Below are 27,205 nucleotides of genomic sequence, written 5' to 3'. Positions count from 1 at the left end.
TTAAAAATATACAAAGTGGATATGTTTTTATATGTTGAAAGGTTAGTTGTGATTTAATTTTGGTAGTTGTTGGTCAGCTCTCATTGGATCTTCCCATCATCTTATAAGTAACTCTTGAAATCCTATATTAAATCGCGATTTGAGAAAAAAAAAAAAAAACTGAAGAGATTAAGCATTATCGAGATTAAGAAGATGTGTAACATGTAGATCTTCAACGGCGAGCCACCTTTGCTTCTTGAAGACATTTGGAAGAAACCAAAAAAAGAGAAAGCGAGTCACACTGTAAATATATAGATACACATAAAACACACATACTCAAGTCTTCCACAACTTCTTTTGCCAAAAAAAAAAAAAAAAGTGAATCAGCAAACTCTATCCACCACTATTCTGTCTTTCTCGATTGGAACTTGTCTCCTTTGTGCGTGCCAAAATTCCAAGACTTCAGCCTAAAAGAAAATCTTGAATTATTTTCAAAAATTATCATGCTTGTTGATGTACAAACTTGCCTGCCTATTTCTTCGATAACCTAGATTCAATTCAAGAACGAGAACCCTTTGAACAGTAAATAAAGCTTCATTTTAGTCTTTCAAATTCCATCAAAGAACTCAAAAGTTCTGAACTAGCAACAACGATATCTTCCACATGTCTCATATGAACAATTCACGATGATTGGTGTTTTAACGAGTAGCTAATCAAATCAATTTTCACGCCAAGAATCACAAACTTGGGATGAACTTGGCTCGAATAAACTGTTTTAGAATGGCTTTTTCTTCTTCAATACGCTTCTCCTCTTCACCATCTTTGGGCTCTATTTTTCTCCGCTCTTCTAACAGCCATTTGTATAATTCGCGTTGCTGATCTTCCGCGATTGGCGCACGTTGTACAGGCTCAACAGTGGATCGAGTAACCAAATTTTCAGAGATGATAACTGGAGCAGCAGGAGGTGATATTGACGTAGAAGTGACAGGAGCATCTGGTTTTTCTGCTTCAGTTCCCACACCTTTCTTACTAGTTCTTGTAAAAAGAGAGGCTATGAAGAATTGCAACAAGAAGAAATTTATCAGGTAATGAGTAGATTTTGTTCCAAAACAAAATCTTACAATAGAATTGATACAAGTTCGCACAGGTGATCACATTTACGCAGTGGCAGAGCACCCAATAATATTTAGGTAATGAAAAAAATGACCAAGAAAACAATTGGCATTGAGAGAAAGAGATTAAAAGGTGCATGGTTGGTAAACTCTTGCTTCAATCGATGAAAATTAGCATTACTAGAGTATGGACAATTAATGATAATTGATGACCAGCTAGCCCACTCGAATCAACATTTTTTAAATAATGCAAACAAATTAGAGAATGACTTCCAATGGTGGTAGAGTTACGCATTCTGTCCATCCAAATTTCAGAGAAGCCTATGAGATAAGTAGAACACATTTCTATTGAATTGAATTGGAAATAAAATGTGCCACTATTTTGTCATGGTTTCAGTTCAAACATTCCCAAATTCAGTCCATACAAACTACAAACTTTAAATAAAGCGTAGTGCTGAAGTAAGCAGATTACTTTCCCAAGTGCTGAGAAATTTCTTTTACTTCAGTTATATCACAACCATGAATTAATAAAGATTGAGTTGGAAGAGGATATCTCTGCTCCTTGAGCTACTGATGGTTCACTTTCGTGCTAGTAAAAGTACATAAAAGGAATGGATCTGGAACAGGAACACTTAGCATTTTGCTTAATTCTTGAAAGCAGAGAACAGGCTTTTACAGGATCACAAATGGGGACAATAGATAAAGAGAAGCTAAATGAATAGGGTGGCATTCACTTCAAAGGTTACCCTGTTGTTCTATTCTTAGTGACACATACACAGAGTCAACACATCAATTTGACGCCTATTCGATTGAATATATACTTTTCTTGGATAAAATAATTTTAGATATTGTTGAAAAGGAACAAATTTGGTAAGTGAAGTTCCTAAAGAAATTGATGTTATCAAGTTCAAAGATAAAATGGACCAGGTTTCCATTTCAACATTTCTCAAGATACCAGAAAAGAAAAATAAAAGGACCTGAAAAAAAGATCCTCAATATCATTTCCAACATAACTGAAATGAAATCGGGCAACTATTATATATAAATGGTAAAATGTTCATCAGAGATCATAGTAAAGTTGATCAGTTTTAGTCTGTAAACCTCAAGGAAATCCATTAAGTAAGCTGGCAGAACAACCCGAGCATTGGTAGCTCAGCCAGCACACGCAATGCTAATTTGAGTTCTTGAGGACACACTTCTCCATTTCATTCTTCAGTCAATGATCGATCAAGCATAAACTTTTTAGAAAAATACTACCAGAAATGAAAGACGATAAAATTATTTCAAACTAGCCATTGGATCTCATTCTGTTTATGTGATCATTTCTAAAGAAAACGCGAGAAGACAACCAAATCAATCGAAGAAACACACGAGTACATAAACACACACACACACACGTAGAGAGAGAGAGAGAGAGAGAGAGAGAGAGAGAGAGAGAAATGTAGGGATTTTTCAGTGTAATAAAGACCTCCAACGACGAAATTGACAGCCAATAGAAGTGGCCACATAAACTTATAACGGCGAGCAAACGATTCCTTGGGAGGAGGAGGCGGAGGAACAACAGAGGCAGTCCCCGTTGACGAAGACGCAGCCATGGTGGATGGTGTAACAGGCTTCAGCTTCGCTAAGAACAGTATAGCATAATCCACATCAGAAATCAGTCTAAAAGCTCAAAAAATTTGAAAAGATTGGTGTTTGATTACATTTTTTGGTGAAGATTTTGGGACCTTCTTCTGTCATTATCACTCCAAATCTTCGTTTTCTTGCCAAGCATTTGGGGTTTTGATTTATCCCTTTACACGACGTCGAATGCGCCAATGAGGATTTTTTTTTCCGCTAGAATTGACAACATTTTGGCTTAAAAATTATGAAAGAAATTGATGCTATACACGTCATCAATCTAAAATACATCAAAAATTCTGAAAGAAAAAATTTTAAATGACACCAAAACATATGAAATGCCAATTATATTATATCATATTATTCATAAAAAATAACAAGGACATAAAATTTTAAAAAACTATTTGTCATCTAAAAAATTTTGGGATGGAAATTATAATATCATTTTCCTAGTCGATCCTATACTTTATAACATTAACAAAAAAATCATTGAACATTTTTTCATAAATCAGTCAGTCATCTCATGCTGTTTCTCGAACAAAGTCGATTGTGACTAAAATTTCCAATTTTGTTACGTGAAACTAACGAAATCTGCAATCTCAAAAAAAGTTTTAAAAAACGAAAGAAAAATCTATAACCTTTCAATTATATTCAACTGAGTAGAAGAGAAAATAGTAACTCTCAACGTTTTCCATTGGCTCCAAAACTACAAGTTCTGGAATAAAACTACACATCCGATGCCAATACATACATTTAAAAACCACAGCTTCTGGAGAGAAAAAATATCCCTCTCCCTACACGAAAATGATCCCTAGAAAATAGAAGACAGTCCTCCTTAGTTCCAAGAACGACCACCACCATAACCTCTTCCACGATCTCGAGATCCGCCTCCGAAAGCTGTTAAGCATCAAACAATCACGAACCATTAAAAACAAAAGGAACCATTTAAATGTCTGCCCCAACCTTCAAGGTTGCATTATGGTACACATGAAACAGATCGAGAGGGTGAAATTTTATGCACACAAAGCTAACCTGGTGGAGGAGGTGCGCCCCGTCCCATTGATACAAGCTCAGGACTGACCTTTTGTCCAGCCTCCTGCAGAATTTTAATAAGATCCTTCGCAAATCTCGCATTAGCAGCCGTGAAGAAGGTGTAGGCGGTGCCTTTGGCACCGGCCCTTCCTGTTCTGCCTATGCGATGAACATAATCCTCAAGAGATCCCGGAAAGTCATAATTGATCACATATTTCACATCCTTCACATCTGGCAGAATACAAACACAAGTTGCAGTATACGACAGTACTTTAGTGAGGACAGAGAATTCAAACATAGTATTTCACATAGTCCATAACTAGAATAAAAATATTTACTTCGATCACTAATTTTCTTATTATTGCTTCAAGGTGGAAGTAATGCACGAAACTTTCTTTGATAATGATAGTCCCAATCTGATATCATACATTCATATGAGAGAAAAGTAAAACGATATTCTTGATAACAAAATGACATTGCCCTAAATACTATCAATTCAACAACTACTAAGCAACTGTGGCTGCTGGTCTCATCATCTCAGAAATGAGACTGTTGATAGGAACGCAGAATAACCAAAACAACAATATTCAAACATTCACTGAGAAGTAAAAAATAAGTAAGGTCAAATGGGTACTTTATATGCATATCGAATACCACGAACCATAGTTCGTAGCTTCTCACTGGATGATGTAAATGAAGGAAGATAACAGATCATATCACAAGTGCATAATGAAAAATAGAAATATATGGTGTCAATCAAGGAAGATAACAGATCAAAAAAATGTTCTAGCCATGCAAAAGAATGAGGACCTATAGTATTCAGAACAAGGGAATCCAACCCCGACCACCACAAAAAAAAGACGACAAACTGAAAAAGATCCGTCTGGTAGGCATTCCAGTGCGTGAGTGGGAAAAGACTCATCAATGATTTGCTGCAATATGATAAACTGTATTGCAAGAATCTAGGATGATCAAACAAAAACAAGAAATATTTCACCATCATCTCCTATGATTTACATGCTTTAAACGGATTGTAGAAAACAAAGAAATAGATCGTGGTTCATTTCCTTTACAGACATACCTAAACCCCGAGCAGCAACATCTGTAGCTGTCATTATGGGACTCTTGCCAGCCCTAAATTCAGACAGGACCCAATCTCTTTCTGCTTGGCTTTTGTCTCCATGAATAGACAAAGCAGGCCAACCATCCATTCTCAGCTGCCTGGTTATCTGATCACACCCTTTTTTAGTATCCATAAAAATCAAAATTCGGCTACCATCCATAATGTCCTCCAGCAACTTCACCAATCTGAATCCATCGTTCATTTACAGTTCAATAAACAAACACAAACATAAGAACATACATGATGTAGAATTTCAACCCTACTTGTTATATTTCTGGTTCTCAGACATAATTTCCACGTGCTGGTGAATAGCATGGTTGGCTTTCAGATCTGGCGAGCCAATAATCACCTGTACCAAAAGGCATAATTCAAAGATAAATGAGTGTGAAACAGGAGCAATCTATATATTGGAAGATTTTTTGTCATGTTTCCTTCACGGTTGTGCCATGCAAAAGCTAGAAAAGTCAATTGTTTGATTGGTCCTGACTACAAAAAGAGCTTCTCTCTTATGTAAGTACTACTAGTAATGAGCACAAAATACAATAACTATATCCTAATTAAGGAAGAATGCGGAAACTCTACTTGGCTCAAATTTTACTGCACAATTGTTTGTCCTTTACAAGCTGAGCTAAATGAACTTTCTAAATTATGCTTAAATTATGCTGAATCAAAGCCAGCTTCAGCAATTCCACCCATTAACACAATTTGCAAAAAAAAAAATACAAAGTGCATAGCATAGTTGTCAATGGGGGCAAGGCACAAGGGACATGGAGCCTGAGGCACAAGGCGAGAGGTGAGGGGCGCGCCTTACCGAAGCAAAGCGCACATCTTTAAATTTTTTAAAAAATATATTTATGCTAAAATAACTATAATAAAATATGAAATAATTAAGTCACAATGTCACTAAAAACAAAAAACAATTACTAAGTTCATAGTAATTGGTAACATGATTAAAATTCTTCAATTATCCAAATCAAGTTTTTCTTCTTCCATCGAATCATCAGAGTCCTCAGAATTTTCGAGCTTGTATTCTTCTTGGTATTTATAATTTTCTTGATCAACATCAATTTCTTCCTCCTCTTCATCCAAAATATGAGATCGGTCTTTTTTTGTTGTCTTAGATGTAGATGACATCACCTCATTATTCTGTTCAGCGCTCTCTTCTTCATATTCCAACGTTGGGTAGCTAGGGTTTGAGTTTGGGCTTTTGTTTTAAACAATTAATTAAAAAAATTCACTAAGGCGCACGCCTAAGTGAACTTCCAAGTCTAGTGCAGGCAAGCGTCAAGGCTCGCCTTAGTGAATCGCTGTGTCCTGGGAGGGTCCTCGCCTGGTGGCGCTTCTCTCCTTTGACAACTATGGTGCAAAGATCAATAGTTTTAAGAGCTAATATTCAGATTTCGAGATAATTCAGTATACCCAAGTCAGACATCATAAGCCCAACAAAAGCCACTCAATTATCAACATAAAGTACTAGAAAACTCAGATATAAATGAAATATTGAAATAGGAGGGATCATGAGCCTCGACGAACAGCAACAATTCAACATCTATACTATACCTTCGTAGCAATGACTACTAAAAGCACTAACACTTACTTTATATGGATTAAAAAGGAATCGGCGTGCAAGTTGTTCAACCTCCTTGGGCCAAGTGGCACTCCAATACAAAGTTTGACGGTCTGGGCGAATCTGTGTGAGCGTGAGAGAGTAGGAAGCTGAAGTCAATACTTCGAGATATTATAAGAAAGATGTACGAACAGCAGAACAGGTGAAAGTTAAAAAAAAGTATGAACAGTCGAGATTTTTGAAATAATACACATACGCTAATGGTTTCATCAAGATCAGAACCACATCATTGGCAACTCACAAAATAGTTAACTAGGGAGTATTAAGTACGTGTCAGATTATGTAGATCGCCCAAGCACTATTCCTAGAGGAAAAAATACTGCTCCAGCTGCTTCAGTCCACAGTAACAGTTTCAATTACAGGATGCAAAAAGTCAGAAGGACCAATTTCTATTGGAATTTAAACACATTATTGACGAACAATACAATTATTTGCACCCCAATATGAGCAAGCTAGCTTAAGAAAAATGATCTTTAAATGATGCTAGCATAGACAAATGTGTAGAAGAAGATAGCCGTTACGAACGAGAATAAATGTTAAAACCAATTCCATGAATCAGAATAGTAACCCATGAATTAACAAAAGTAAACAAACCTGGTCAACAATTTTTCTAATCTGAGGCTCAAAACCCATATCCAGCATTCTATCTGCTTCATCTAACACCAGATATGTAACCCTTCGCAGGTTCGTATGATGAGATTCCAACATGTCAATTAACCTACCGGGAGTGGCAATAACAATTTCAACGCCTAATTCAGGTGTGAAATCAATAATCAGTGAGATGAATATGGTACTGGGCTGAGAAGACAAGAAAACAGAAAAGAAGAAGCAGAAGGGAATACCCGGCTCATGAACATCACGACACAGTAGTAAAGTCACGTTGAGCATATTCCCACCTACCTTTCTGGAGATCACGAACTTGAGGTCCCTTAGGAACCCCACCATATATGCATGTATTCTTAATCTTCGACGATGCACCAAATTTAGTAGCTTCCTGTTGTATTTGAACAGCAAGCTCGCGAGTTGGAGCTAATACTAGAACAATTGGACCATCTCCAGGAGCTAGAGAGGACACAAAATCACGGAGAATATTTGTTAAAAACATGAAGCTAATGAAAAATTGGGAAAATAATAGATAAATGTATACACGAATGGGCGTATATCTATCACATAGAGTCACCTGTTCCATGAACAGGATATACATGACATAGAAGGTCATCCCAACTGTACCTAAAAATGGTTGAGCATTCACGTGAACAATAGCAGGTAGGAGATAAGCAAGGGTCTTCCCAGATCCTGTTTCTGCAATACCAATAAGATCTCGCCCCTTCAGAGCCATGGGCCAACCTTGAGACTGAATGGCTGTAGGTTCAGTAAATCCAGCTTTTACAATTTCTTGCATAACATACTCTGTAGTCATGAAAATCAATGGCTAAAGAGATGCACAAAAGATGTCAATTGTTTACATAAGAGAATGATAAGAACATTAACTATAATTTAAGGACAAAATCGAAACAGGTAATGCGAAAGATAATATGTCAAGGGATTAGATAATGAACAGATACTCAGAAGTGAAATTAAAGGGCATAAAAAGCAGAAGACCACAAAAAAGTATTTCATAACATCGTCCTTTTAAAAAATAGTTTTTAAAAATTAAAGTTAGTTGATCTCCAAGATGAAAAGTTGAACTTAAAAATTATTATCATGAAAACATGATATTTATACAGATTTAAAAGTGATCTTGAACATCATAGACAAATCAGAGCCGATGATCTACCCGCAATCCTGCAGGAGCTCAATTATACAAGTAACACCAATAGCACAGAAAAGATTCATTTTTTTCCAACAAATCTCTAACAACTTTTCAGCAAAAATCTCTCATTCATGAACAAGAGTAAAGGAACTTGCATCTTGACAACAAAATTTCAACCACTGAATTCAAGTCATTTGATGCACCTAAAAGATCCATGGCAAAAACTAATTTCTACCAAACATAACTGGTTTTTCCGGTACAACTCCTCAGCCTAGTAGTATCGAGAAAACTTAAAAACCAGATAAACCAACATCAATACTCAACCCATGCGCTTGTTCGATCATGGCTTCTTAAAACCATATCCTACTAGCTTATAAACTAAAAAAAAGTACTATATTAGATGACAATTGTATGCAAATTGTATGAATTTTCCATACGTTGCGAAAACTAGTTACCAGGGAAATTAACATCGCCGAAACTCTTGACGGGCTTGGGGACATTCTTCCCTTCAACTGTAATCTCTCGCCGCCGCCTATACTCCTCCACGTCACTCTCAGACATCGAAGCAACTGCCGGAGACTCCGCATAGAAATTCTTCTCAAATGGTGTCAATCCATCAAGCTCCGATTTCCGAGGTGGAGACTGGGCTCCACCCTCGTATTCTCTCTTCGACGATGATGACGATCGAGAGCCATCATATTCCCCTTTATGAACGAACCCCGAATCACTACTACAAAAACAAAATTGTTACCAAACTTCTTGCCATATTCCCAAAAAAAAACATAAATCCTAAAACAAAATGTTGCTACATGAAAATTTTACGAGAAAGAATAGGTTTCTAACCTGCGGCGGTCACGGTAGGAGGCAGGATCGGCGGAGCGGCTGTCATAGCGGCTCATTTTTAGCGGCGTCGGTTGAAATTGTTGGGTAAGGTTGGGAAAATTCAAGAATTAGGGTTTTTCAATTGGAGAATGAAAAAAATTTGTTTATTCATATAAGCAGCGATGAATTTAGGCTGAGCAGACTTCAAAGCCCAAGTTCATTTGTACAGATTGGAGCCCAACAAGGAGCTGAGCTTAGCCCCATAAGCTTTCTATATTTTTTATGAAATAATTTGGAATGACAAATTTAAATCGGGGATGAATATGTTAGAAATGAAATCAACATTAATGACTTTCAACTAAAGAAATATTATCATAATTATTATTAAATAAAATTTTAGCAAGAAACGTATATACTATAAAGTAGAGCATATGTTTGATTTTGGTATTCTTGGTCTAGACAATGAGAGTTGTTTCATCGAGAGGGAAAAAAAAAAAACTTAACATGGCGAAGATAGTCATAATCTGACAAATGCAGTGCCAACAACTATGCTGTCTCATTCAATGAGACGTGTTCAGAAAATGTAGTGGTATTACTAGTATAGAATCCAAATACTCTTGTCCTTCAATGTGAAATACATTGACTAAATGTGGAAACATATTTCTCAGGTATCATATTCCTTGTCCTTGGCCATATCTACTTGGGAATTTGTTGGTTGGTTATTGGTGATACCTCGGAGATGCCCGGGTCATGGGTATTGGATGATCCTAGGTCATGGATCGGGTTATGAGAAGTTTTGGGGTCAATCTGATAAAAACCGGGAAAATGATTGCCCGATACATAATCTCCCCGGGCTGCCAGAAGCCGGGCTTCCAGACAAGTTCTCGGGTGATGGTTCTCTCCTCGGATTACCTCGATAATAGCATCTCACTCGAGTGCATAAGTATGAGATGCATTATCTTGGTAATCATTAGTGTCAGAATCGCATGGATTTGACAAGACGAAAGGGACAGTTTGGCGTGTCAGAAATGCAAGGTATGAGCAACCATCTTGCCATAATTAACAAGTGAGCACTGAAAATAAGGTCATCATTGACTTTCTTTCTATAAAATACCGGTTTGTTTAAACATTAAGGCATTCATTCATCCACATATATATCTCACACATTATTTATTCTCTAGAATATACGCCATTTATACAGCATTTCTCTGTGCTACATGGTTTGGTTTTTTCCTCATTCTCCCGCTAACTTTAGCATCGGAATGGTCACGTCGGACATCCTTCCGACGCCCATTCACGTGGTTATCTTCGTGTTTGTAGGACAACACCAGCTTTTCTCTGGAGAAAAACCTTCGATTTGGACGCATCTCGCTGTACTCCCATCTCTCATCATTTTCACAACTCTAACCGGTGAAACTGCCCACATTTATCATACCCATTTTCACCGGTCACATTATTGGTGTCGTCTGTAGGAAAAAGAGTTTAAGGCGTAGATATGGCCCCCACCAGAAGACCAAACCAAGAAAACTTTCGGGTTCTTGGAGGTGACCCACCTCTCTCTGGTCAAGGTGGTCCTCCACTCACTGGTCCTCAGCCTACTGTTACCTTGTCACCCGAAGAATTGGCCCGAATTATATCTGACGCCGTAGAGAAGGCCATGGCAAAGAAGGCCTCTTCCCATCATTCTACCCAGCCCCAATGTGAGCAGGAGTGGGAACGAGGGGGCAGAAAAGAATGTGGAGAGGTGGAAAGGGAGTCAAGTGCTGATTCTAAATCCCACATTGTAGCAGAAGAAGTGGAAGAGTTAAGGAGGAAAGTAAAGGTCTTGGAGGGGCAAGTTGGGGCTCGGGACAGCACTCGGGTGATGGCTAAGGGATGCCCTTTTTCTGACGTCATCATCTGGGAGCCTCTGCCAGGGCATTTCAAATCTGCAAAGATAAAAGACTATGACGAGAGTTCTTGTAACGATCATGGGCCATTAGGCTGAACCAACAAAGGCCTCGGCACATACCCACGGACCACTACTGGTCATGGGTCGTTAGGATGGTCCAGGCCCATGCTCATGCACCGTCACTCATAGAACTCTCCACACCAGGTTGGTGGAGTGATACCTCCCCAAGTCTCGAACCCCTGACCTCCTGGCATAAGTACATAGTTCAAAGAGACTTTGGTACCAGTTGGGTGGTTCGAGACTTGGAGAGGTATCACTCCACCAACCTGGTGTGGAGAGTCCTATCAGTGACGGCGCATGGGCATAGACCTGGACCATCCTAACGACCCATGACCAGTAGTGGTGTGTGTATGAGCAGAGGCATTTGTTGGTTCAGCCTCATGGCCCATGATTGTTACAAAAAAAGGCGCCTTTTTTTCAACTGGTACCAAGTCTCTTTGAACTATGTAATTATGCCAGGAGGTCAGGGGTTCGAGACTTGGGGAGTTATCACTCCACCAACTTGGTGTGGAGAGTCCTATGAGTGACGGTGCATGGGCATGGACCGAGGCCCATGCTGGACCATCCTAACGACCCATTACCAGTAGTTGTGCGTGGGTATGGGCCTATGCCTTTGTTGGTTCAGCCTAATGGTCCATGATCGTTACAGTTCTGACCCGGAATAACATCTTGCCCGATTCGAGAATATGGCTATGTTGCACTGTTATGAGGACATGATCGAATGCAAGGTGTTCTTGACTACTCTGACTTACTCGGCTCAGAGATGGTTTAAAAGACTGTCCCCTCAGAGTATTCAGTCTTTCGAGGATTTCCAGAAATTATTCTTACACCATTTTAGTAGCAGCAAGAAGTACAAGAGAACCACTTTCAGCCTGTTTGAGGTAAATCATAGCACTGAACAAACTTTAAGGGCATACATCAAAAGATTCAATCGAGTCGCTCTGGATGTCCCTTCTTGCGCTTCTGAAACAAAAACCACCGCATTCACATAGGGACTACGAGAGCGGGAGTTTTTGCGCTCATTAACCAAGAAACTGTCCGGGGACTTTGAGGGTCTTCTGGCCCGGACAGAAAAGTATATTAACATAGAAGAAGCTCAGAAGCAAAACCGAGATGTTTTGAAAAGAGAGAGAGGTGACCGGGTGGTCAGACCCGAGGAGACAGCTCATATGAGGGTGAATGCGGGGCATTTTTCCCATCATGTTCCTTTGAAGATTGCTCAGGACAGGGATGTACAAGAGTGTAGCTCGGATAATTCGTGGGATCTGAACCCCGATTCACAATTTTCTAGGTCCGAGAAAAAGGGATTATGCACCCTCCACAAAGCATGTTTTCATGACACAAGTGAGTGCCAAATGTTGAAAAAGAAATACAGTCGTCCCTCTGAACCAGAGTACAACCCATCAAACAGAATAACGAGGTTTTCACGCTGGTCAACTCAATGTCCAGGGCCTAGCTCACACGTTGGTTCGCGAGGTGCCTCAAGTGGAAGAAAAAACCAGGAGCCAGAACGGAAGAAGGCCTCATATCCTGCCTTAGGTATAATAAAAATGATTTCCGCTGGTTCTACAGAAGGTGATTCTAATCGGGCCCGGAAAGCACGAGGCATGAGAGATTGTTTGGAAGTAGAAGGAGAAATTAGGAGTGAGCTGACTATCATCTTTGACATGGATTATCTCCAAGGAGTCAGCCTTCCCATAATGACGCTGTAACGTACCGTATTTTCATACTTAAAAATTTGCGGAAAAATTAAAAATTTTCTTAAACATAAAATAACATTCAACGTTTGCCATAAAAATATCCCAACCAAGTCCCCCATAAGACATGGCGGTTCAAAGTACTACAATAAAATTTGCTCACAAAAGTTTTGCTCAAAGTATTTCCCTCGAACCAAGAAATCAGAGTAAATTAACATTTGCGTAAAAACATAAACTTTGCGGTCCTCGGGTTAGCCTCCCGCTCAGTCCAAGCCTGCCCCTTGGTCGCCACCTCATGTCTCCTCATCAACATACTCACCTGCATCGATCAAGTCTAGTGACTCTAAAGACTCAACACGTATAAACTGGTAGTAACGAGTAGTACATAATAAAATCACATGCAACTTTAAAATATGACATACATACTTAAAACTTGACTTGCGTATTAAAACTGGAACATACCTACATACATACTTAGACGTGCCATCAAACATAAACTTTTCTCAAGCATGCTGCATACTTGAACATACATAACTTCATCATTTTGCGTAGAGGATGTTTCAAAGCAAGTGACCCATACATAATAAACGCCTGATCAGACAAACCACAGTACTGGGCTGACAGGGACGTATCCACTGCCGCATACATGAGATCCTCGTTCATAATTTAACGGGCTGGTTGGTCCCCGTTCATAATGTAACGCTTTCCAACCGCGATCTAACCCGTTCATAATTTAACGGGGCGGAGAGGTCCTCGGCCACGTTCACCGACTTCCAAACCCATTCATAATTTGGTCACAAGACATTTAGCATACCTCAAAAACTTAAAAGATTTTCATTGCACGTCATACATACTTACTTGGCGTTGAAGGATTCGTTGGACTTCGATCGGGGCCATTGCTGCACATACTAACACGAATTTGCTTACTTAACTTGCATAACTTAACGTAGAAATCATACTTACTCTCGAGTTCAATCATTACTTAGGACGTTCTAAAATTTCCCATGACACGACCTTGATAATCCTTGCACTAAACCATGACGTCACACTTCAAAACATGTTACAAATATTTTCCCCAAAACATGCAAGACACGGACCCCGTGCCCAGGTCCGGGTCCGGGTCCGTGTAGGCACTGTAAAGTGTGTGTGCAGAAAAGAGGAGACACGGACCCCGTGCATAGGTCCGTGTGGGGGTCCGTGTAGCCTCGGGAATTTGGCACTGCGAAAGAAGCAAAGGCACGGACCCCGTGACTGGTTCCGTGTGCGGGTCCTTGTACCCACTGTGATCGCGAACTCACGAAAATCTTGTACATGCTTCGCTCAACTTTCTAGACTCGGTTGTACGGACTATGAGTGGACACCTCGAGACCCATCCTAGCTTGCCATAACATCAAAACACATTCGTATAGACTCCCAAAGCAACGATGTTCACCCTACGACACATACAATTCAAAAACACGTGGCAATTGACAACGAAACGTTTCCTACGACTTTAATGTGGTCGAGTGCCTATCGACACTAAACGACCTATCAAATAACAACCCAACATCATACTAAGCATACCTAGATGCAGCAAGATCACCCGTCGATCCCCAACGAAGCCTGCAACCATAAAATCTCAAGAACACATCAATACATAATTTTCTGAAAACGCAGTTTGAGCAGTCCCACAAAAAATGTCATAACTCACTCAATTTTCATCCAAAAATCTCAAATTTTATATCAAATCGAAGGCATCAAAAAGTTCTACAATTTTGTAGTTGAAAGTTTTCTCAAAATCCCGACGGAAAAATCGCAGTTTTCAACAGAACAGAAGTTACGAGATTTCAGATCTAAAAAGTATTTCAAAACGCATTCAAACCATTTTCCGCTCAAACGACGAATGTCACACATGAATTTTTACGCATAAAAATAACACAACACATAATATGACAAGATCGATGCAGAAAGAACAGAATATACGTGCTTTTGATGATAAACGTTACCGAAATGACGATACCGAAGCGGGATGGATGCGAGGGTTGAACCGAGATGAACGTGGCACGATTTCTTGAAATAAAAAAGTACTCATTAAATTTGCTGGAAATATTTAGAGGAGGGGCGGCTGCTGCTCTTGCTTTATAACCCTAGGTCTTTTCAAAAGAAAAGAGAATGCAAAGTGTGTGTGTGAGTGTGAGTGTGTGTGTGTGGGGTGTAGGAACGTGTAGGGGGGGTTTTGTGTATTGATTAGGGAGATAATTAGGGGAGTTAATTAGGATTTAATTAGGGGAGTTAATTAGGTTAATGAAAATACTAATAACTAATTAACATGCTAAATATTAATCCACCACTAATTAAGTAGCACCCCTAATTTAAAATAAAATGCACAAGTGTCAAATTTTTAATATTTAAAATCCCCAACTAATCAAATTAGTATTTTTGAAAAGCTTAAAATCTTAAAATCGCCTAATAAATTAAATTAGGCTTTAAAAATGCTAAAACTTAATAAATCATTTAAATGTCATTTTCTTGACTTGAAAAAAATGTCCCATTTTAAAATCACCTAAATCGTCGCCGGTCTCATTTCCTCGATCCCGTCTCGAATAATCGCCTGAAACATAAAACTCAAGGAGAACGTTTTAACGTGGATCAATTAAACATATTATAATTTAAAAATAATGAAAATTCATAAATCATGAATTAAAACCCAAATTAATGAAATAACCATGCATTAAAACCATTTAATACAATACATAAGGAATTTAATAACTGGCATGCATGTGGCTCACGTGGATCTTAAAGTTTTGGGACGTCACAGACGCTCTGGTGATCCATTTCCGCGTTGCTAACTACGACGTAATGAGAGTCTTTGTACATTCGGGCAGCTTTGTTAACATCATATTCAGGAAACCCTAATGCAGATGGATTTGTAAGGACACCAATAGAGTCAGTAGAAACAACCTTTTTGGTTTCGCTGGTCATGTCATGTACCTAGAAGGAGAGATAATTCTACCATTGACTCTGGGTACCCGGGAACTTCGGAAAACTGTTCTGACCACTTTCACAGTTGTAGATATCCCGCCATCTTACAGTATTATCTTGGGTCGACCAGCTATGAATGAGTTAAAAGCCGTAGCCTCCACTTACCATCAAAATATTAAATTCCCAGTTGGAAATCAGGTTGGAGAAGTAAGGGGAGATAAACCGTCTTCCCGAAAATGCTATGTGGAGGCAGGTCATGGTAGACCAAAAGAAGGACCCGAATGGAGGAGAAGGAAAGAATAAGACTAGCAAGGAGAAGGTGGAGAAGGGCGAAGTGCATTTTGTGGCGGAAGAAGAGCAAGAACCCATGGAGATCATGCCAGGAAAGGAGATCTGGGTGGCCCGAGACCTTGACTTATCCACCCAGGTTAGTCTAATGAAAAATATTGATGCTGCAGATTTTCTCAACGATTTCTCTGAAAACGAACAATATTTTGGTGGAATGTAAATGTAAATACTTTATTTTTCATGTACTCATATAATAACATTTTATTGTAAAATTATGATATGTGTTATATTTTTAAATATATATATATTGTCAGTAATTTTTTTCATTGCATATTCTTTTTGAAGTTCAAATATGGAAAATGTTAAATACAAAGCTAAACAAGTAACTAATCTCATGGAAGTTTGCATACCCGATAGTGGTACAACGCATATTATTCTTCGAGATAAAAGATATTTCTTGGAACTAAAACCAACAAAAACAATTATGAATACAATATCAGCTCCTGTAGACTTGATAAAAGGTTGTGGTAAAGCACATTTTTTTTACCTATGGATACAAAATTTTTGATAAATGATGCTTTGTATTCACAACAATCGAAAAGAAATTTATTGAGTTTTAATGACTATATATTCTTATAGTTATGATACTCAGACAATAAATGAACGAAATGAGAAATATATGTATCTTACCACATATAAATCAGGAAATAAATATGCAGTCTGAAAAACTACCAATGCTCCATACTGGATTGCATTATATATATATAAGTCCAATTGAATCAAATATGATAGTTGATAATTCTTAATATTGATCAATTGACATGATCGATTAGGACATCGTGGTTCAACAATGATGCGAAGTATTATAGAAAATACACATGGTCATCCATTGACAGACCATATGGTCACATGTATGTTTATTATCAACCCGAAATGTGGTATTTGCAAGATTACTTGCTCAAATAATAAAAATCGCGGAATGAATTTCTCGATCATACAATAAAGAAAATTAGACTTGATAATACTGGTGAATTTACTTCCTAGATTTTAAATGATTATTGCATGTCAATGAGAATCACTGTTGAGCAACTAGTGGCTCATGTACATACACAAAATTGATTAGCCGAATCATTGATTAAATGTCTACAACTGATTGCTAGACCAATGATTATGAAAACAAACTCTCTGTTTCTATATGAGGTCATGTAATTTTACATGATGCTACATTAGTTTTCATCAAACCAAGTGCATATCATAAATACTCCCAATTGCAGCTTACATTTGGTAAAAAACCAGATATTTCTCATCTGATAATTTTCGAATGTATGGTATATGTGTCTATTGCACCACCTTAACGAAAAAAAATGGGACCTCAAAGAAAAATCGGAATTTATGTTGGTTATGACAGCCCATCAATCATTCGATATCTTGAGCCTCATACAGGCGACGTGTTTACAGCACGTTTTGCTGATTGTCATTTTAATGAGGAAATCTTCTCAATGTTAGGGGGAGAAAAGAAAAATATCAAAAATAAAATTACATGGTATACATCATCATTGTTACATCTGGATCCAAGAACTAAACAATGTAAAAAAGATGTACATCAAATTGTGCACTTGCAAAAAACAGCAAATCAGATACCAGATGTATTTGCAGACACAAAAGGTGTAACTAAATCATATATACGTGTTGTAAATGCTCCTACTTCGAATTGCAATTCCAAAGAAACAAATTGAAGGCACTCATGATGTCATTAAACGCCTGAAAGCATGGAAGGCTAGTCGGTTCCAAGGATAAAAATCCTCAAAAAATAAATTCATAGAGAAACAGAATGATCACAAAATAGAGAATGATATTTCAGCAGAAATACATGACGATGGAAATGTTGAGTCAGAACAACAAACTAACTAGAATTGTGAAATCTCTATCAATTATATTATAACTAAAAAATATGGAACCGAAAAGATATAAAAGAAATTGATGAGATAATTTCTTACAATGTGGCATTTGACACCATAAATGATAATAAAGATCACGAACCAAAATCATTTGGTGAATGTAAAAATCGACAGGACTGGATAAAATGGAAAGACGACATCCAGGTTGAATTGGATTGCTAAATAAACGTAACGTTTTTTGGCCTATAGTCCTTACACCTGAAGGTGTAAAACCCGTTGGGTATAAATGAGTTTTTATTCGAAAATGAAATGAGAAAAATGAAATAGTAAGATATAAAGTTCGATTTGTTGCACACAGTTTTTCTCAAAGGCTTGGAATTGATTATGAAGAAACGTATTCTCATATTATGTATACAATTATGTTTCCATATTTGATTAGTTTGGCGGTATCTGAAAATTTAAAAATGCATCTTATGGATGTTGTAACAACTTACTTATATGCATCACTTGATAGTAAAATATATATATATATATATATATATATATATATATATATATATATATATATATATATATATATATATATATGAAGGATTTAAGATGCCTGAAGCACAAAGTTCAAAACCCAGATAATATTATTTTGTGAAATTGCAAAGATCATTATATGGGTTAAAGCAATCCGGCCGAATGTGGTATAGCTAAGTGAACACTAATGAAAAAAGATATGTAAACAATTCAATATGTCCCTTGCGTTTTCATTAATAAAACAACATCAGGATGTATAGTTATTGCTGTATATGTTGATGATTTAAACATCATTGGAACGAATAAGGAAAATTCAAGAAGTTAGTCGTACTTGAAGGAAGAATTTGAAATGAAGGACCTTGGAAAAACAAAGTATTGTCTGGGTTTGCAAATTGAACACAAGAGAATGTGGAATATTTGTTCACCAGTCAAATTATACAGAAAAGGACCTTAAATGTTTTAATATGGATAAATCAAATCCTTTAAGTACTCCAATGGCTGTTAGATCATTAAACATACAAAATGATCCATTCCGTCCATGTGAAGATGATGAAGTTATTCTTGGTCTAGAAGTATCATATCTAAGTGATATTGGTGCCCTTATGTATCTTGCAAATTGTACAAGACCTGATATATCTTTTGCTGTAAATTTATTGGCAAAATTTAGCTCATATCAAACAAAAAGACACTGGAACGGAATTAAACATATATTCCGTTCTCTACGAGAAACGACAGACTTGTGACTTTTGTACTCAAAAGATACCAATCAAAGCATAATTGGTTATGCTGATGCTGGGTATTTATCTGATCCACACAAGGCACGTTCCAAAACTGGATATGTATTTACTCATGGATGCACTGCACTTTCTTGGCATCACAGAAACAAACACTTGTAACAACTTTATCAAATCACGCCGAGATTATTGCACTACATGAAGCAAGCCGTGAATGTGTGTGGCTAAAATCAATGACTGAACATATCCAAACCTCATGCGGATTATCATTCGACGAGAAGCTCGTGACACTATATGAAGATAATGCTGCATGTGTTGCTCAAATGAAAGAAGAATACATAAAAAACGACAGAACTAAACATAATACCCCAAAGATTTTCGCATTCACACAAGAGCTTGAGAAGAATAAAGATATTGATATTCGTTACATTCAATCAAGTAAAAACTCATCAGATCTCTTCACAAAGACATTTCCTACGACAATATTTAGAAAACATATATATAACACTTGGATGCGCAATATATGAAATTTATGAAGAATCGTTCGTGTTAACATGAGGGAGAATTTACGTGATTGCACTCTTTTTTTCTTACTATGGTTTTTATCCCAATGAGTTTTTCCTAGTAAGGTTTTTAACGAGATATTATAAAACACGTAATAAAGATAATCATTGTATCATGATCATCATCACAAGAGGGAGTGTTGAAAAATATGAGTTGTAATATTTGAATGTTGAAAATAAGAAAGTTGAATGTTGAAAATAATAGTTGTAAATATTTAAAATTAATGTGAGATGATGTATGTAATGATATATTTAATTTTGTATTATTTCCAAAGAAATTTTATAAATATGTCTCTCAATATGTGAAGAAAATCACAATTGAATAGAGAGAAAATTTTATAAAATGTGTAGTTTGATAAATTTTGAGAGTTTGAGATTTTACTTTTTACCGTAAATTTTTACTTTTAACAAATTAGTATTTCTTTAATATACTTTTTTGTACCCCATACTAATATATGCTATAAGAATAAAAAGAAGAAAAGTTTAAAGAAATGGATGAAAAACCTCCTCCTCATATCTTATTGGTTTACAGCAAACCTCAAAAGGAGTACGTGAAGGCTGAAAAAAATGTGGATGGAGATCAAATGGACCATTGACGTAATTTTTTTTTAAAATTAAAAGGATTACTTTTAATATGAAGGCAAAATTTAAATTATAAATTTATCGGACCGTATTTTTCACATCCTCCAAATGGGGTTGCAAATACATAGATAGAGATTAATCTAAAAAAAGATTCGGTGATCAATCAAGGTGTGAATAAGCAGCAAGATAAATAAGGACGAAACTTCGACTTTTATGTCATTTTATTTTCTACAACCATATGCCCGAGTCCAAAATTTTAAACTTCGACTTTTGTGTGTTTTAGGAGTGCACAGATGTAATCTCATGTCTTCCCATTCATATGATTTAAGACCTAACGTTTAGATTCACATGATGTAACATAAAGATATATATATATATATATATATATATATATATATATATATCTTACATAGTACAATACCAGAGTTCTGGACGACTCCATTGATTCTTGTTTGTCAAAAACAAGAACAAAAACAAAAAAATTCTGTTTTCGACAACGTTCTGGGCAAAATACCAAAAAGATTCCCAGATTTTTAAAGATGAAGTCAGGAGGAGCATGACAGCAAGTGAGATTTGAACCTATCCAGCTCCGCAATGACCTCTTCTTCTGGACGATAAATCAGGTCAATCATTCGCCATATCTGCACAAATATATTCAAGGAACGATTCTAAAAATAAGAAATATGGGCGACAGTTCTTGTCCTACAGTGTTGCTCTCGTATATTCTCAAGGATACCAAGAGCATAGGAATGCAGTTCTATTATGAAGCTAACGGCCCTACATAGAGTAATAGAGGCCCCTTTTTGGCATTGAAACACATGGATAGAGTTATTACCTGCAATGTACCTCCCCCTCCAGTCTTTTCTCCATCTTCAGACACACTAACAATCGTCCACGGATCTGCAGCATTCCAATGAAAGTCAACCACCTTATCCCTGTAGTTTTATCCAGAGCAACCATTATTAGTTTCAAAGAGAACGATTCAAGAAGTGAAAAAGATATAACAACCAAGTACCTGTGCCCCGCATGTCGAAAGAATAGTCCAGGGGGATAATCTGATTTTTCTGTTCCAGCATTACCCACCTGATTGCCAAATATGGCTCACAAACAATTTTGTTAAAGCGAGAGATTGAAGGTAAAAATTCAAGCAAAAAACAATTATCACAGTTTTTGAATTCGTGTCTTCGAGAAACTTTTAAGTACAAGCTTTCTCACCAATTCAGTTAGCACACAAACTTTTTGAAGATTAGGGAGATTAGTAAAGAGAGTCGACAATAGTAGATTGTGCTTTCACCTTTCCATGATCCCAGATATTCAACATGCCATCTTCTGCAGCACTGCCAAAGACAAATGCCTTGTCTGGAGACCACTGCGATAGAAATATCATGGTGCCAATCGCTAGTTAACATACAGGCACGTGTTTTAGCCTCCGTCTCAAGCATGCAACCCAAATGGCAAGTAATACCTGGACACAAAGAACAGCAGCAGTATGACCTTCAAATATGTGAATGGGGGATCCAACTCCTCCAGAGGTAAGACTTCGACGATCATACATTCGAACAGTATTATCAGCAGAACTAGAGGTGGATAAAGAAAATGTTAGACTACTTTATGGATGATGTGATTAAAATTGTTAAACATTTTCTTTCAAGTGAAATGCCAAAGACATACCCAGTCAAAATCAGATTCAAATCATTAGGATTCCAATCAACACAATGAAGATCGGCATTGTGAGCCTTTTCAACCTGTGGAGTGAACATGCTGGAGTAATTATCCACGTGCTTAGCAGAAGAGATGACAATGTGAAATGATGTTTTAAATTGAATAAAAAGCCTGGTTAGAAAATTACCTTTGCAATGGGAGAAGAACCACTTCTTGCATCCCATAGTATGAGGCAAGAATCATCACCAACACTGCAGAACTCCTGTGCGCTATACCACATGTCAAAATGAACGAGAAATGAATATTTCATATTGCATTTGTTTCATAAAAAGGGTACATTTAAAACTCAATATGTATGCTAACGTGTGAGTCATTTATATCTCAAATTATGCCAGCCTTAACTACAACCATGCAACACTGCACCAAAGAGAGAACCTATTTCCTTCTCAGAGCTGATAACAATTTTAATTTAGCTACCTTGATGGGTTAAACTGTACATCTTCTACGGTATCCTCGTGCCCTTGGAAAATACCTCGAGGTTGAACAACGGAGTCATCAGCAGTTTTACCATTGACAGCACTTCCCTTAGATCCAGGAGACTTTTGAGCTCCCTGATCCACAGCCAGTGATGAGATGTGGTCGTGGATGCTCCACAAAACCACAGATTTGTCCTTGCCTGCCATTAAGAATTTTAAGGAAGTATTGGTGGAACAACTAGCTGAAAAACAAAGAGTTTAGTATATACTATATCGTGGAGAATACTTTCTACGTAACATATACTGCAGGATGCATATCTTATGTGTAGGTTCTAAATGGCATACACGTGGAATCGAAACATCAATCAGCCTATATGATATAGAGAGTTCTTTTCCCAGTTTAGCATTGACTAATCCAGAACAGGGTATTACAGTGAGTATGAACACAAGTAAAACATCAACTAAGTAGTTGACATCCAGACCAAATAAAATGATACAAAACTACTAGTAAAAATCACGTACAATTTGAATATCATTTAATCAGGAAACGAATTCAGACTTACTCCATCTAGAATACAAAAAAATGGGATGTGAAACCATTCTGTGTTTTAATTTCAATTCCTATTTTTTCCCACCACCGTCCACCACCAGATTGCTTATAAAAAAACTAGTGATGAATATTACACAAAAAATAGCGAAGGACCAGTCTAGTAGTATTTTAGTTCAAACATGTCCTGACAGACTCAGGTCAAATGCAGAAACTTGTTTAGTAGTCTTTTTAAAAGAAAGGCAGAGAAAAAGAAGAAAAATATATAATAAATTATATTATATATAAAATTTATATTATATATATAATAAATTTATATAAGTTACTCAAGTAGTACTGAATTTTTTTTTACGGAATATTTATACAAATAGGATCCCAGATTTCCAGCATAAAACACAAGGCTAAAACTCAGTTCTTTTCGACTGATGCATGAACTCATACCTATGTACAGACTACAGCCAGCCATGTACAGGATTTTGCTTCCTTCCCTCTATCACTGGGGCCAAATGACATACTAAAAGGACTGTTTAAACCATACAAACGTTTTTTTCTATGGAAGCATCAGTCCAGAAAATGTTACCTAAGCATAGTTTTAAGTTTTTCATAAATACGGGGAGAAACTGGGTCTCAGTCCTTGATTTTTTACGGTGGAAACTGCAAGATATTACCAATCAGTGCTATAAATATGGTTATTTACCAATTGTTGAACCTATCTTCTACCATTTAAGTTATCATGTGCACCTTTTTCAAAACAACCACATCCATGCCACACACACACACACACAAACACACCTCCAGAGAGCACAAAAGGTTCCATAGGACATGTGGCTAGAGCAAATTCAGCATTATCTCGATGACCAGTCAGTATCTGCAAGGTGTGGTTCCAATCATTAGGCTTGAGCAATGGTATGTTTTTTTTAAAAAGGTATCAGATGACAGATAAATAAACTTTTGCAATTTATATATAACCCTCATTGACCAGAATTGTTTCGAGACAAGATCTACATTATCGGTGGGAAAAAATATAGATAGGAATCAAGTGGATCTGGATGACTGATAAATATCAAGTCACAGTCACTTCAAAAGCATACCAGATCAGGACGAGATGCTGTAGCACCTAAAACAGGTTGGCGAGTAGGTTGCCTTTCTACATCCCAAATGAGAACCTATCCCCAAGTCAAAGGTTAGGCCATACAAATTAGTTTGCTAAATTTTCAAGACCATATCAAGGAAAAGAACATAACCAATTCCACAAAAATTTGAGGGAAATAGATGCTATGCATGGATAAAATGCTTACATCGGGACTGTCGGTGTGAGTGGCTACAATGTTGTTATTCTGCGGCAATTCCCTGATACGATTCACCTGAAACATAACATGTCCCATGTTTCACATTTTTACTTTTGGCCTCTCTTCTTTTCAAAATAACTGATAGGGCCCACCTTTTGTTCCACATTGATAGGGGCAGATACAACAGTGTTTTCTTAATGTTATAACGCAATCAGGTTTCCATGGATCCACGGCATATAGTGTATATTATGATGTTTATAAGTGACAAATTCTTGAAAAATGTTAAAAGGTGCAAGGAGCTCAAAATGAAAATGGAAAAGAGAATTTGGAGGAAAAGCATAATTCACTTTGGAAGAGAAATTATTACAATTATCAGGTTACCAGAACACTTGACAATTTGTTTTCTAAAATCGTTTTCTTCTTCAGTTTTTATTTTTCTTCTGATGCATGACCATTAACTAATGGATTTTATAGTTAGTTATATCGACGAACGAACATGATTTTCAGTAGAATCGTGCTAAATGCTAGCTAATATTTTTAATTGAGTGAGACTTTTCATTTCTAGCTCTATTTATTTTCCAAAGTAGGGAAGGCGAAAATACTAAAACATACCTCTCCAGGATGTATGATGGTCTTGCTCTTTTTTACAAAAGGTGAACGGGATTCCTCGTTGAACTAAAATATTGATCAAAAAGACAACCAACAAGAATCAATTTGGTTTGATAAAAAAATAACAGCAAAAAGGTATGACATTTCATAAACACACCCACTCATATTTGATATCAACACATCACCTGTGCAATGTGCTCTGCTGCTGCAACTCTAGTTTTCACTATTTCAACATTTGCTATGACAAGTGTATTTGGAACTGTGCCATCGGTCTGACGGGAAAGGGGAAAAGGGGACAGTTAGAATCGAGAACATTTGGCAAAAGAAAAGAAACTGATTTTATACAGATAGGAGAGAAACATATGTTAATAGTGTCATCGCTACTCAAGCACGACAATGACAAATTACAAAAGCTAATATTCATGTTCACGTATATCTCATTCACCCAGATATTAATTGTTGAAAGACAGGTAGCAGGGAAATCATGTAGCAGGGAAGTCGGTAGTCAAAAGGGATGAGTGATGATTGATGAACATGAAGAAAAAAAATAGATCATCTCCCAATAAATAAGAACTGCAACTTCAAGATTCACTATCTAAATCAGCAGAGCATGCATATATCCATCAGGTTTAACCCTTTAGCATTCCCTAACCAAGTGTAAATTGGGATGGCGACGGTTGTGACCGCTCCCTCTGCTAGCGTGCCAGCGGTGAATTTTTTAAATAATTTTTATAGAAATCACATTATCATGCAATAATCAAAATAGTATCATTTTTAGAAGATGTGTAATAAATAATTTTATATAATATCATCTACATAATGTGCAAATTAATATATATAAGCAAACTAACAAGATAATTAATAAAGATTCATCATCATATTAAAGCTATTATGCAAAAAAGTTGAGGGTGCTAGGGATTTGAGATTTAAAATTAGTTAGCTTTGACTGGTTTCTGAATTTGACTACAACTTAAAAATTGACTGCCCGCCTTGACCGCCTCCCCAACGCCGTATATGGCCGCTAAAACACCGCCAAGATAGGCGGTAGGCGGCCGCCTCGCCGCCATAGAACATTGTCCTAAATAAGTTAATCACATTGTCATGCTTAATCCTGCTATGCAATATTGACAAAAAGCTATTCAGTGTACGAAAAACAGCACAAATTGACGTCATTGTGCAGCAAGCAAAAAAGAAAAGAAAAGAAAGGAGAGTAAGTAAATCAAGAGACAGTGATGCACAAATTGAAAATCTGGTGGAGAGATGTCATGAATTGAAGTTTATTCCAAAAAGTAAATGAAGCTAGATCTGGGGTGGTTTGGAGACAAAGAATGTTATGAACAAGTTTTTAGATTTTTAATTTGTAAATTATTATCAAATGTTACACAAATGCTAAGGCATGTTTAAAACAGTATTTAACTAGGCTATTAATAGTATTCACCAACACACCTAGGCGTATCATAATTATTGACAACTAGTAAAAAAATAAGCATTTCTTTTCCTAAGTGCCAAAATTCCGATCCAGACAAACAATTTCACTCCTGACATGAGATGGAAACAGAATGATAAATCATCTCACCTGTTCTGAAGATATAGTCTTTGACGATTCTTGTAAGTTGCTTGTTCCACCTTCGGTCCCCATCTGAGAGGGGGGTAAAAAGAATCACATATCAATACAACATGGACAGTTTTTAAATGGAGTAACTGAATGTTGTATGGGTCATACACCAGGGGTAACTGAAACCCACATGCAATAAAACAACGAAGTGAACAAATTTAGTAGATGCAAAACCAAACAAATCCCAGGTTCATAATCGATTACATTCCCGGTTATTCGGCAACTCCCTCTACCAAAAGACCAAAACAAAATCACCACTGGTGAAGCAAGTTTGCATTAAGAGTGTATAACAGCTAAACAATAAATGCAGGAAAAAAATATGTACATGTCCACAGTTTAGAACAACACATTCAATAAGTAAAATATTTCAGCAGCAAAGGTACCAATATCTACCAATCAAATCTCCAGACTACAAGAGAGCACAGCGGCAAAGAAATGCATGTAAATGTGCATTAAAACCCTAGAGATAGAAGAAAATTTAACCGGCAGGAGAGAGACGGCCAAACGAGGTTGTGATTGGCTAGCCAATCGTAGAGAACGGGAACTAGGGATTTCCATTGACTGTAGCGCTCCTCCACGCTATGCTCCGCTGCTCTATCCTTCATTTTCGCCTCCGTGGCGGAGTGTATTTTTTTCAGCTGTTTTTTGTGCGAGTGTGGAGGCTCAGTACTGTTGCTGAATAAAGAAATTGAAAATCAAATGAAATATTTCTATGGATGGCTGTCCGCTCATTTAGACCA

General features: G+C 37.0%; 3 protein-coding genes across 4 annotated transcripts; all 3 read right to left on the bottom strand.

Moving 5' to 3' along the window:
- Positions 1 to 309: 309 nt before the first annotated feature.
- Positions 310 to 2,906, bottom strand: LOC140803517 (uncharacterized). Its single transcript, XM_073159417.1, has 3 exons — positions 2,795 to 2,906; positions 2,560 to 2,715; positions 310 to 1,030 (listed from the first exon to the last, which is right to left on the bottom strand). Exons 1-3 carry the CDS (start codon positions 2,829 to 2,831, stop codon positions 717 to 719), a joined length of 507 nt encoding a protein of 168 aa, XP_073015518.1. The 5' UTR covers positions 2,832 to 2,906; the 3' UTR covers positions 310 to 716.
- A 414-nt stretch (positions 2,907 to 3,320) lies between these two features.
- Positions 3,321 to 9,249, bottom strand: LOC140803516 (DEAD-box ATP-dependent RNA helicase 20). 2 transcript variants are annotated; one of them, XM_073159416.1, is made up of 10 exons: positions 9,090 to 9,249; positions 8,702 to 8,973; positions 7,724 to 7,903; positions 7,394 to 7,555; positions 7,088 to 7,242; positions 6,464 to 6,556; positions 5,130 to 5,215; positions 4,825 to 5,051; positions 3,744 to 3,974; positions 3,321 to 3,608 (listed from the first exon to the last, which is right to left on the bottom strand). In XM_073159416.1, exons 1-10 carry the CDS (start codon positions 9,143 to 9,145, stop codon positions 3,547 to 3,549), a joined length of 1,524 nt encoding a protein of 507 aa, XP_073015517.1. In that variant the 5' UTR covers positions 9,146 to 9,249; the 3' UTR covers positions 3,321 to 3,546. The 2 variants fall into 2 exon arrangements, with proteins under 2 accessions (XP_073015517.1, XP_073015516.1); XM_073159415.1 differs by having other exon boundaries at positions 8,702 to 8,976; positions 9,090 to 9,222.
- An 11,397-nt stretch (positions 9,250 to 20,646) lies between these two features.
- Positions 20,647 to 27,178, bottom strand: LOC140803515 (WD-40 repeat-containing protein MSI4-like). Its single transcript, XM_073159414.1, has 15 exons — positions 26,949 to 27,178; positions 26,439 to 26,489; positions 25,036 to 25,135; positions 24,854 to 24,916; positions 24,251 to 24,316; positions 24,044 to 24,118; positions 23,745 to 23,820; positions 22,407 to 22,605; positions 22,117 to 22,198; positions 21,939 to 22,012; positions 21,733 to 21,844; positions 21,562 to 21,636; positions 21,283 to 21,350; positions 21,103 to 21,202; positions 20,647 to 20,908 (listed from the first exon to the last, which is right to left on the bottom strand). The coding sequence occupies exons 1-15, from the start codon at positions 27,068 to 27,070 to the stop codon at positions 20,813 to 20,815; spliced, it is 1,359 nt and encodes a 452-aa protein (XP_073015515.1). The 5' UTR covers positions 27,071 to 27,178; the 3' UTR covers positions 20,647 to 20,812.
- Positions 27,179 to 27,205: the final 27 nt, after the last annotated feature.

Source organism: Primulina eburnea, chromosome 10 (assembly GCF_022965805.1).
Source record: "Primulina eburnea isolate SZY01 chromosome 10, ASM2296580v1, whole genome shotgun sequence".
NCBI lineage: Eukaryota > Viridiplantae > Streptophyta > Magnoliopsida > Lamiales > Gesneriaceae > Primulina > Primulina eburnea.
Note: the sequence above shows the minus strand (reverse complement) of the source record. Positions and strands in the feature narration are given on the sequence as shown.

What these genes read in the sequence shown, in the direction of transcription:
- LOC140803515 (XM_073159414.1), bottom strand. Translation starts at nt 27,070, where the DNA reads ATGAAGGATAGAGCAGCGGAGCATAGCGTGGAGGAGCGCTACAGTCAA. An exon ending in CAGCATCTCGTCCTGATCTG is followed by an intron (nt 23,821 to 24,043) that starts GTATGCTTTTGA and finishes CACACCTTGCAG; the next exon opens with ATACTGACTGGTCATCGAGA. An exon ending in ACCTTTTGTGCTCTCTGGAG is followed by an intron (nt 22,606 to 23,744) that starts GTGTGTTTGTGT and finishes TCTTAATGGCAG; the next exon opens with GCAAGGACAAATCTGTGGTT.
- LOC140803516 (XM_073159415.1), bottom strand. Translation starts at nt 9,145, where the DNA reads ATGAGCCGCTATGACAGCCGCTCCGCCGATCCTGCCTCCTACCGTGAC. An exon ending in GAATGCTCAACCATTTTTAG is followed by an intron (nt 7,556 to 7,723) that starts GTACAGTTGGGA and finishes TGTCCTCTCTAG; the next exon opens with CTCCTGGAGATGGTCCAATT. An exon ending in GGGCGCACCTCCTCCACCAG is followed by an intron (nt 3,609 to 3,743) that starts GTTAGCTTTGTG and finishes GATGCTTAACAG; the next exon opens with CTTTCGGAGGCGGATCTCGA.
- LOC140803517 (XM_073159417.1), bottom strand. Translation starts at nt 2,831, where the DNA reads ATGACAGAAGAAGGTCCCAAAATCTTCACCAAAAAAT. An exon ending in CAAAATCTTCACCAAAAAAT is followed by an intron (nt 2,716 to 2,794) that starts GTAATCAAACAC and finishes TACTGTTCTTAG; the next exon opens with CGAAGCTGAAGCCTGTTACA. An exon ending in TGTCAATTTCGTCGTTGGAG is followed by an intron (nt 1,031 to 2,559) that starts GTCTTTATTACA and finishes AATTCTTCATAG; the next exon opens with CCTCTCTTTTTACAAGAACT.